Source organism: Petromyzon marinus, assembly GCF_048934315.1.
Source record: "Petromyzon marinus isolate PM22_M1 ecotype Great Lakes invasive population chromosome 85 unlocalized genomic scaffold, UKy_Petmar_22M1.pri1.0 chr85_unloc.2, whole genome shotgun sequence".
NCBI lineage: Eukaryota > Metazoa > Chordata > Hyperoartia > Petromyzontiformes > Petromyzontidae > Petromyzon > Petromyzon marinus.
In genome coordinates, this window is record NW_027422647.1 from 317796 (window position 1) to 330214 (window position 12419).

General features: G+C 52.3%; 1 protein-coding gene across 1 annotated transcript in view; it reads right to left on the reverse strand.

Moving 5' to 3' along the window:
- Window positions 1–5441: 5441 nt before the first annotated feature.
- Window positions 5442–12419, reverse strand: part of LOC142908527 (hsp90 co-chaperone Cdc37-like) — a 27281-nt gene continuing 20303 nt past the window's right edge. The window contains exons 4-5 of the mRNA XM_076059260.1: window positions 8511–8582; window positions 5442–5599 (exon numbers count right to left, since the gene is read on the reverse strand). Of these exons, the coding sequence (XP_075915375.1) occupies window positions 5465–5599; window positions 8511–8582 (207 nt within the window). The 3' untranslated portion in view covers window positions 5442–5464. The remainder of the gene's footprint in view (window positions 5600–8510; window positions 8583–12419) is intronic.

Sequence of the window (12419 nt, forward strand, 5' to 3'; positions counted from 1 at the left end):
CTATGGGTCTCTGTGTGGTGGTGAGTCTACGGGTCTCTGTGTAGTGGTGAGTTTATGTGTCTATGTGTGGTGGTGAGTCTATGGGTCTCTGTGTGGTGGTGAGTCTATGGGTCTCTGTGTGGTGGTGAGTCTATGGGTCTCTGTGTGGTGGTGGTGAGTCACCACCATCACCACCACCATCACCACCACCACCAACATCACCATCACCACCACCATCACCACCACCGTCACCACCATCACCACCACCATCACCACCACCACCATCACCACCACCATCACCACCACCATCACCACCTCCATCAAGAGAGACAGAGATTGTTGATGTTGTCATGTTTATTGAGTTATCCACCATCGACCAATCAGCTTCCACCATCGCCAAATCAGCTTCCACCATCGACCAATCAGCTTCCACCATCGACCAATCAGCTTCCACCATCTACCATCAGCTTCCACCATCGACCAATCAGCTTCCACCATCGACCATCAGCTTCCACCATTGACCAATCAGCTTCTATGGGTCTCTATGTGGTGGTGGTGAGTCTATGGGTCTCTGTGTGGTGGTGAGTCTACAGGTCTCTGTGGTGGTGGTGAGTCTACGGGTCTCTGTGTGATGGTGAGTCTATGGGTCTCTGTGTGGGGGTGAGTCTATGGGTCTCTGTGTGTGTGGTGAGTCTATGCGTCTCTGTGTGGTGGTGAGTCTATGGGTCTCTGTGTGGTGGTGAGTCTATGGGTCTCTGTGTGGTGGTGAGTCTATGGGTCTCTGTGTGGTGGTGAGTCTATGGGTCTCTGTGTGGTGGTGAGTCTATGTGTCTCTGTGTGGTAGTGAGGCTATGGGTCTCTGTGTGGTGGTGAGTCTATGGGTCTCTGTGTGATGGTGAGTCTATGGGTCTCTGTGTGATGGTGAGTCTATGGGTCTCTGTGTGGTGGTGAGTCTATGGGTCTCTGTGTGGTGGTAAGTCTATGGGTCTCTGTGTGGTGGTGAGTCTATGGGTCTCTGTGTGGTGGTGAGTCTATGGGTCTCTGTGTGGTGGTGAGTCTATGGGTCTCTGTGTGATGGTGAGTCTATGGGTCTCTGTGTGGTGGTGAGTCTATGGGTCTCTGTGTGTGTGGTGAGTCTATGGGTCTCTGTGTGGTGGTGAGTCTATGGGTCTCTGTGTGGTGGTGAGTCTATGGGTCTCTTGTGTGGTGGTGAGTCTATGGGTCTCTGTGTGGTGGTGAGTCTATGAGTTTCTGTGTGGTGGTGAGTCTATAGGTCTCTGTGTGGTGGTGAGTCTATGGGTCTCTGTGTGGTGGTGAGTCTATGGGTCTCTGTGTGGTGGTGAGTCTATGGGTCTCTGTGTGGTGGTGAGTCTACGGGTCTCTGTGTGGTGGTGAGTCTACAGGTCTCTATGTGGTGGTGGTGAGTCTATGGGTCTCTGTGTGATGGTGAGTCTATGGGTCTCTGTGTAGTGGTGAGTCTATGGGTCTCTGTGTGGTGGTGAGTCTATGGGTCTCTGTGTGTTGGTGAGTCTATGGGTCTCTGTGTGGTGGTGAGTCTATGGGTCTCTGTGTGTTGGTGAGCCTGTTATATTATCACGGCTGGCTACGTACAGTGAAAGACGTTCAACACACACAGAGACTCACAGAGACACACAGACCCAGAGACACACAGAGACACACAGAGACCCAGAGACCCACAGAGACTCACAGAGACCCACAGAGACTCACAGAGACCCACAGAGACACACAGAGACACACAGAGACACACAGAGACACACAGACACACAGAGACCCACAGAGACTCACAGAGACTCAGAGTCCCACAGAGACCCACAGAGACTCACAGAGACCCACAGAGACTCACAGAGACCCACAGAGACCCACAGAGACACACAGAGACTCACAGAGACCCACAGAGACACACAGAGACCCACAGAGACCCACAGCAACTCACAGAGACTCACAGAGACTCACAGAGACCCACAGAGACACACAGAGACACACAGAGACACACAGACACACAGAGACCCACAGAGACACACAGAGACTCACAGAGACACACAGAGACACACAGAGACCCACAGAGACCCACAGCGACTCACAAAGACTCACAGAGACTCACAGAGACCCACAGAGACTCACAGAGACTCAGAGTCCCACAGAGACCCACAGCGACTCACAGAGACTCACAGAGACCCACAGAGACTCACAGAGACTCAGAGTCCCACAGAGACCCACAGAGACTCACAGAGACCCACAGAGACTCACAGAGACTCAGAGTCCCACAGAGACCCACAGAGACTCACAGAGACACACACAGACACACACAGAGACTCACACACACAGACACTCAGAGACCCACAGAGACTCACAGAGACCCACAGAGACTCACAGAGACCCACAGAGACTCACAGAGACCCACAGAGACTCACAGAGACTCACAGAGACCCACAGAGACTCACAGAGACCCACAGAGACTCACAGAGACTCACAGAGACCCACAGAGACTCACAGAATCTCAGTCCCACAGAGACCCACAGAGACTCACAGAGACCCGCAGAGACTCACAGAGACTCACAGAGACTCACAGAGACTCACAGAGACACACAGAGACACACAGAGACTCACAGAGACTCACAGAGACCCACAGAGACTCACAGAGACATACAGAGACTCACAGAGACACACAGAGACCCACAGAGACTCACAGAGACCCGCAGAGACTCACAGAGACTCACAGAGACTCACAGAGACCCACAGAGACTCACAGAGACTCACAGAGACTCACAGAGACCCACAGAGACATACAGAGACTCACAGAGACCCACAGAGACTCACAGAGACATACAGAGACTCACAGAGACACACAGAGACCCACAGAGACTCACAGAGACACACAGAGACTCACAGAGACTCACAGAGACTCACAGAGACTCACAGAGACTCACAGAGACTCACAGAGACCCACAGAGACATACAGAGACTCACAGAGACCCACAGACACTCAGAGACTCACACAGAGACTCGCAGAGACCCGCAGAGACACACAGAGACCCACACAGAGACACACACAGACACACACAGACACACACAGACACACACAGAGACTCACACACACAGACACTCAGAGACCCACAGAGACACACAGAGACCCACAGAGACTCACAGAGACTCAGAGTCCCACAGAGACTCACAGAGACCCACAGAGACTCACAGAGACTCAGAGTCCCACAGAGACTCACAGAGACTCACAGAGACCCACAGAGACTCACAGAGACTCACAGAGACCCACAGAGACTCACAGAGACTCAGAGTCCCACAGAGACCCACAGAGACTCACAGAGACCCACAGAGACTCGCAGAGACCCACAGAGACTCACAGAGACTCACAGAGACCCACAGAGACATACAGAGACTCACACAGAGACTCACACAGAGATTCACACAGAGACTCGCAGAGACCCACAGAGACACACAGAGACCCACACAGACACACAGAGACACACACACAGACACACACAGAGACACACAGACACACACACACACACAGACACACACACACAGACACACACACACACAGACTCACACAGACACACAGACTCACACAGACACACAGAGACACTCACACAGAGACACACAGAGACACACACAGAGACCCACAGACACTCACAGAGACCCACAGACACTCACAAGAGACTCACACACAGACTCAGATAGACTCAGAGACACACACACACACACAGAGACCCACAGACACTCACAGAGACCCACAGACACTCACAGAGACTCACACACAGACTCAGATAGACTCAGAGACACACACACACACAGAGACCCACAGACACTCACAGAGACTCACACACAGACTCAGATAGACTCAGAGACACACACACACACAGACACACACACACAGACCCACAGACACACAGAGAAATATATTACATGTTTTTGGTGTAGGGTACAGTTCGGTGTACAGTGTGTGTACAGTGTGGCATTGTGCGTGTACAGTTGTGTACAGTGTGATACTGTGTGTACAGTGTGATACTGTGTACAGTGTGATACTGTGTGTACAGTGTTGGGTGTGGTGTGCCCCCATAGCTACCCCTAAAACCCCATCAGATCCCCTATAACCTCACCCTCAGATCCCCTATAACCCCACCAGATCCCCTATAACCCCATCAGATCCCCTATAACCCCATCAGATCCCCTATAACCCCATCAGATCCCCTATAACCCCATCAGATCCCCTATAACCCCATCAGATCCCCTATAACCCCATCAGATCCCCTATAACCCCATCAGATGCCCTATAACCCCATCAGATCCCCTATAACCCCATCAGATCCCCTATAACCCAACCAGATCCCCTATAACCCCACCCTCAGATCCCCTATAACCCCATCAGATCCCCTATAACCCCATCAGATCCCCTATAACCCCGCCCTTAGATCCCCTATAACTCCACCCTCAGATCCCCTATAACCCCATCAAATGCCCTATAACCCCATCAGATCCCCTGTAACCCCATCAGATCCCCTATAACCCCATCAGATCCCCTATAACCCCATCAGATCCCCTATAACCCCATCAGATCCCCTATAACCCCATCAGATCCCCTATAACCCTATCAGATGCCCTAAAACCCCATCAGATCCCCTATAACCCTATCAGATGCCCTACAACCCCATCAGATCCCCTATGATCCCCTATAACCCCATAAGATCCCCTATAACCCCATCAGATCCCCTATAACCCCATCAGATCCCCTATAACCCCACCCTCAGATCCCCTATAACCCCACCCTCAGATCCCCTATAACCCCATCAGATGCCCTATAACCCCATCAGATCCCCTATAACCCCATAAGATCCCCTATAACCCTATCAGATGCCCTACAACCCCATCAGATCCCCTATAACCCCATCAGATCCCCTATAACCCCATCAGATCCCCTATAACCCCATCAGATGCCCTAAAACCCCATCAGATCCCCTAAAACCCCATCAGATCCCCTATAACCCCATCAGATCCCCTATAACCCCATCAGATCCCCTATAACCCCATCAGATGCCCTATAACCCCATCAGATCCCCTATAACCTCATCAGATCCCCTATAACCCCATCAGATGCCCTATAACCCCATCAGATCCCCTATAACCCCATCAGATCCCCTATAACCCCATCAGATCCCCTATAACCCCATCAGATCCCCTATAACCCCATCAGATGCCCTAAAACCCTATCAGATGCCTTACAACCCCATCAGATGCCTTACAACCCCATCAGATCCCCTATAACCCCATCAGATCCCCTATAACCCCATCAGATCCCCTATAACCCCATCAGATCCCCTATAACCCCATCAGATCCCCTATAACCCCGCCCTTAGATCCCCTATAACCCTATCAGATGCCCCAAAAACCCCCATCCTTTTCAACTCCTTCACTGATTCATTCCCCCACCACCGATGAATCCTTCACCGATTCATTCCCCCACCCCCGCCACTGAAGGAGCCTCAGCCTCCACCGCCTCCTCCTCCTCCTCTGCTGCTGGAGGCTCGTCACGATTCGGGACCCACAAACCGGAATCGACGCACCGCTGCATGTGATACTTTGCCTCCTGTAAGCAGAGAGAGTTAGTTAGTGAGTCAGTCAGTGAGTCAGTGAGTCAGTCAGTGAGTCAGTCACTCAGTCAGACAGTCAGTCAGTGAGTCAGTCAGTGAGTCACTCAGTCACTCACCGCTGCATGTGGTACTTTGCCTCCTGTAAGCAGAGGGAGTGAGTCAGTCAGAGAGTGAGTCAGTCAGTGAGTCAGTCAGTCAGTCACTCAGTCACTCACTCACTCACCGCTGCATGTGGTACTTTGCCTCCTGTAAGCAGAGACAGTGAGTTAGTTAGTCAGTGAGTCAGTCAGTGAGTCAGTCAGTGAGTGAGTCAGTGAGTCACTCACTCAACGCACCGCTGCATGTGGTACTTTGCCTCCTGTAAGCACAGTCAGTGAGTCATTCAGTGAGTCACTCAGTGAGTCAGTCAGTGAGTCAGTCAGTCAGTCAGTGAGTGAGTCAGTCAGTCAGTCAGTGAGTCAGTCAGTGAGTTAGTTAGTTAGTCAGTCAGTGAGTCACTCAGTCAGTCACTCAGTCACTCACTCACTCACCGCTGCATGTGATACTTTGCCTCCTGTAAGCACAGTGAGTCAGTGAGTCAGTGAGTGAGTCAGTCAGTGAGTCAGTCAGTCAGTGAGTCAGTCACTCACTCAACGCACCGCTGCATGTGGTACTTTGCCTCCTGTAAGCAGAGAGTTAGTGAGTCAGTGAGTCAGTCAGTCACTCAGTGAGTCACTCAGTCAGTCAGTCAGTGAGTCAGTGAGTCACTCAACGCACCGCTGCATGTGGTACTTTGCCTCCTGTAAGCACAGAGAGTGAGTCAGTCAGAGAGTGAGTCAGTCACTCAGTCAGTCAGTCAGTGAGTCACTCAGTGAGTGAGTCACTCACTCAGTCAGTCACTCACTCACCGCACCGCTGCATGTGGTACTTTGCCTCCTGTAAGCACAGTGAGTTAGTCAGTCAGTCAGTCAGTGAGTCACTCAGTGAGTCAGTCAGTCAGTGAGTCAGTCAGTGAGTCAGTCAGTCAGTCACTCAGTGAGTCACTCACTCACTCACTCAATCGACCCACCACTGCATGTGGTACTTTGCCTCCTGTAAGCACAGAGAGTCAGTCACTCAGTCAGTCACTCAGTCAGTCACTCAGTGAGTCAGTGAGTGAGTGACTGAGTCAGTCAGTGAGTCAGTCAGTTAGTCAGTCAGTGAGTCACTCAGTCAGTCACTCAGTGAGTCACTCACTCAACGCACCGCTGCATGTGGTACTTTGCCTCCTGTAAGCACAGAGAGTTAGTCAGTCACTCAGTGAGTCACTCAGTCAGTCAGTGAGTCAGTCAGTGAGTCAGTCAGTGAGTCAGTCAGTGAGTCAGTCAGTCAGTGAGTGAGTCACTCACTCAGTCAGTCACTCACTCAACGCACCGCTGCATGTGGTACTTTGCCTCCTGTAAGCAGAGTGAGTCAGTGAGTCACTCAGTGAGTCACTCAGTCAGTCAGTGACTCAGTCAGTGAGTCAGTCAGTGAGTCAGTCAGTGAGTCAGTCAGTCAGTGAGCGAGTCACTCACTCAGTCAGTCACTCACTCAACGCACCGCTGCATGTGGTACTTTGCCTCCTGTAAGCAGAGTGAGTCAGTGAGTCACTCAGTGAGTCAGTCAGTCACTCAGTGAGTCACTCAGTCAGTCAGTGAGTCACTCAGTCAGTCACTCAACAAACCGCTGCATGTGGTACTTTGCCTCCTGTAAGCACAGAGAGTGAGTCAGTCACTCAGTCAGTCAGTCAGTGAGTCAGTCAGTCAGTGAGTGAGTCAGTGAGTCAGTCAGTCACTCAGTCAGTCACTCAGTGAGTCAGTCAGTCAGTGAGTCACTCAGTGAGTCACTCAGTTAGTTACTCAGTCAGTCATTCATTCACTCACTCAACGCACCGCTGCATGTGATACTTTGCCTCCTGTAAGCACAGACAGTCAGTCAGTCAGTGAGTCAGTCAGTGAGTCAGGCAGTTAGTCAGTCAGTCAGTCAGTGAGTCAGTCAGTCAGTGAGTGAGTGAGTCAGTCACTCAGTCAGTCACTCAGTCAGTCAGTCACTCAGTCAGTCACTCAGTCACTCAGCCAGCAAGTCACTCACTCAGTCACTCAGTCAGTCATTCACTCAGTCACTCAGTCACTCGACCCACCGCTGCATGTGGTACTTTGCCTCCTGTAAGCACAGAGAGTTAGTCAGTCAGTCAGTGAGTCAGTGACTCAGTCAGTCAGTGACTCAGTCAGTCAGTGACTCAGTCAGTCACTCAGTGAGTCAGTCAGTCAGTGAGTCAGTTACTCAGTCACTCACTCAACGCACCGCTGCATGTGGTACTTTGCCTCCTGTAAGCAGAGAGGGAGTCAGTCACTCAGTGAGTCAGTCAGTCAGTCAGTGAGTCAGTCAGTGAGTCAGTGAGTCACTCAGTGAGTCAGTGAGTCAGTCACTCAGTCAGTCACTCATTCACTCGACCCACCGCTGCATGTGGTACTTTGCCTCCTGTAAGCACAGAGAGTCACTCAGTCAGTCAGTTAGTTAGTCAGTCAGTCAGTGAGTCAGTCAGTGAGTCAGTCAGTCAGTGAGTCAGTGAGTCAGTCACTCAGTGAGTCAGTCACCCAGTCAATCAGTGAGTCAGTGAGTCAGTCAGTCAGTGAGTCAGTCAGTGAATCAGTCAGTGAGTCAGTGAGTCAGTCAGTGAGTCAGTCACCCAGTCAGTGAGTGAGTCAGTGAGTGAGTCAGTGAGTGAGTCAGTGAGTGAGTCAGTGAGTCAGTCAGTCACTCACTCAGTCACTCAGCGAGTCAGTTACTCACTCACCCACTCACTCGGCCACCCACTCACGCACCAGATGGGCAGTTGATCAGAGGGTCAATTGATCAGAGGGTCAAGTGATCAGAAGGGCAGCTGGAAGGGCAGCCGGAGCTCACCGTGGGGTCCAGGGTGGTGATAGTCTCCTGAAGCAGCTGAATGTCCTTGGAGTCGAAGCACTTCTGCAGGATCTGTGTGGACACACAGACACACAGACACACACACACAGTCACTCATACACTCACACACACAGACACACACACACAGACACACACTCACCCACTCACTCACTCATACACTCACTCACTCACCCACTCACTCATACACTCACTCATACACTCACACACTCACTCACTCACTCATACACACACTCACTCACTCACTCATACACTCACTCATACACTCACTCATACACTCACTCATTCACTCATACACTCACTCATACACTCACTCACTCATACACTCACTCACTCATACACTCACTCACTCACACACTCACTCACACACTCACTCACTCACCCACTCACTCATACACACACTCATACACTCACTCACTCATACACTCACTCACTCATACACTCACTCACTCATACACTCACTCATAAACTCACTCACTCACTCATAAACTCACTCACTCACTCATACACTCACTCACTCATACACTCACTCACACTCACTCATACACTCACTCACACACTCACTCACTCATACACTCACTCACCCACTCACTCACTCATACACACACTCATACACACACTCACTCATACACTCACTCACTCACACACTCACACACTCATACACTCACTCATACACTCACTCATACACTCACTCATACACTCACTCATACACTCACTCACACACTCACTCACTCATACACTCACTCATACACTCACTCACACACTCACTCACACACTCACTCACACACTCACTCATACACTCACTCACACACTCACTCATACACTCACTCACTCATACACTCATACACTCACTCACTCACCCACTCACACACTCACACACTCATACACTCACTCATACACTCATACACTCACTCATACACTCACACACTCATACACTCACTCATACACTCATACACTCACTCATACACTCACACACTCATACACTCACTCATACACTCACACACTCACTCACTCACTCATACACTCACTCACTCATACACTCACTCACTCACCCACTCACTCACTCACCCACTCACCCACTCACTCACCCACTCACTCACTCACACACTCACTCATACACTCACACACTCACTCACTCACACTCACTCACTCACTCACCCACTCACACACTCACTCATACACTCACCCACCCACTCACTCACCCACTCACTCACTCACCCACTCACTCATACACTCACTCACTCACCCACTCACCCACTCACCCACTCACTCACTCACCCACCCACCTACTCACTCACCCACTCACTCACTCACTCACCCACTCACCCACCCACCTACTCACTCACCCACCCACTCACCCACTCACCCACTCACTCACCCACTCACTCACCCACTCACCCACTCACTCACCCACTCACTCACCCACTCACTCACTCACCCACCCACTCACTCACCCACCCACCCACTCACCCACCCACTCACCCACCCACTCACTCACCCACTCACTCACCCACTCACCCACCCACTCACCCACCCACTCACTCACTCACCCACCCACTCACCCACCCACTCACCCACCCACTCATACACTCACTCACCCACCCACTCGCCCACTCACTCACCCACTCACTCACCCACTCACTCACTCACCCACTCACTCACCCACTCACCCACTCACTCACCCACTCACTCACCCACTCACCCACTCACTCACCCACTCACTCACCCACTCACTCACTCACCCACCCACTCACTCACCCACCCACCCACTCACCCACCCACTCACCCACCCACTCACTCACCCACTCACTCACCCACTCACCCACCCACTCACCCACCCACTCATACACTCACTCACCCACCCACTCGCCCACTCACTCACCCACTCACTCACCCACTCACTCACTCACCCACTCACTGTCTCCCTGTGGAGTAATCTAGAGATGTTACCCCAGGGATAACCTCTATCACCTCTGGCCCTGTAGGTTACCCCAGGGATAACCTCTATCACCTCTGGCCCTGTAGGTTACCCCAGGAATAACCTCTATCACCTCTGGCCCTGTAGGTTACCCCAGGGATAACCTCTATCATCTCTGGCCCTGTAGGTTACCCCAGGGATAACCTCTATCACCTCTGGCCCTGCAGGTTACCCCAGGGATAACCTCTATCACCTCTGGCCCTGTAGGTTACCCCAGGGATAACCTCTATCACCTCTGGCCCTGTAGGTTACCCCAGGAATAACCTCTATCACCTCTGGCCCTGTAGGTTACCCCAGGGATAACCTCTATCATCTCTGGCCCTGTAGGTTACCCCAGGGATAACCTCTATCACCTCTGGCCCTGCAGGTTACCCCAGGGATAACCTCCATCACCTCTGGCCCTGTAGGTTACCCCAGGGATAACCTCCATCACCTCTGGCCCTGTAGGTTACCCCAGGGATAACCTCTATCACCTCTGGCCCTGTAGGTTACCCCAGGGATAACCTCTATCACCTCTGGCCCTGTAGGTTACCCCAGGGATAACCTCTCACCTCTGGCCCTGTAGGTTACCCCAGGGATAACCTCTCACCTCTGGCCCTGTAGGTTACCCCAGGGATAACCTCTATCACCTCTGGGCCTGCAGGTTACCCCAGGGATAACCTCTATCACCTCTGGCCCTGTAGGTTACCCCAGGGATAACCTCCATCACCTCTGGCCCTGTAGGTTACCCCAGGGATAACCTCCATCACCTCTGGGCCTGTAGGTTACCCCAGGAATAACCTCTATCACCTCTGGCCCTGTAGGTTACCCCAGGGATAACCTCTATCACCTCTGGCCCTGTAGGTTACCCCAGGGATAACCTCCATCACCTCTGGCCCTGTAGGTTACCCCAGGGATAACCTCCATCACGTCTGGCCCTGTAGGTTACCCCAGGGATAACCTCTCACCTCTGGCCCTGTAGGTTACCCCAGGGATAACCTCTATCACCTCTGGCCCTGTAGGTTACCCCAGGGATAACCTCTATCACCTCTGGCCCTGTTGGTTACCCCAGGGATAACCTCTATCACCTCTGGCCCTGTAAGTTACCCCAGGGATAACCTCCATCACCTCTGGCCCTGTAGGTTACCCCAGGGATAACCTCTATCACCTCTGGCCCTGTAGGTTACCCCAGGGATAACCTCTATCACCTCTGGCCCTGTAGGTTACCCCAGGGATAACCTCTATCACCTCTGGCCCTGTAGGTTACCCCAGGGATAACCTCTATCACCTCTGGCCCTGTAGGTTACCCCAGGGATAACCTCCATCACCTCTGGCCCTGTAGGTTACCCCAGGGATAACCTCCATCACCTCTGGCCCTGTAGGTTACCCCAGGGATAACCTCCATCACCTCTGGCCCTGTAGGTTACCCCAGGGATAACCTCTATCACCTCTGGCCCTGTAGGTTACCCCAGGGATAACCTCTATCACCTCTGGCCCTGTAGGTTACCCCAGTGATAACCTCCATCACCTCTGGCCCTGTAGGTTACCCCAGGGATAACCTCTATCACCTCTGGCCCTGTAGGTTACCCCAGGGATAACCTCCATCACCTCTGGCCCGGCAGGTTACCCCAGGGATAACCTCTATCACCTCTGGCCCTGTAGGTTACCCCAGGGATAACCTCTATCACCTCTGGCCCTCTAGGTTACCCCAGGGATAACCTCCATCACCTCTGGCCCTGTAGGTTACCCCAGGGATAACCTCCATCACCTCTGGCCCTGTAGGTTACCCCAGGGATAACCTCCATCACCTCTGGCCCTGTAGGTTACCCCAGGGATAACCTCTATCACCTCTGGCCCTGTAGGTTACCCCAGGGATAACCTCTATCACCTCTGGCCCTGTAGGTTACCCCAGGGATAACCTCTATCACCTCTGG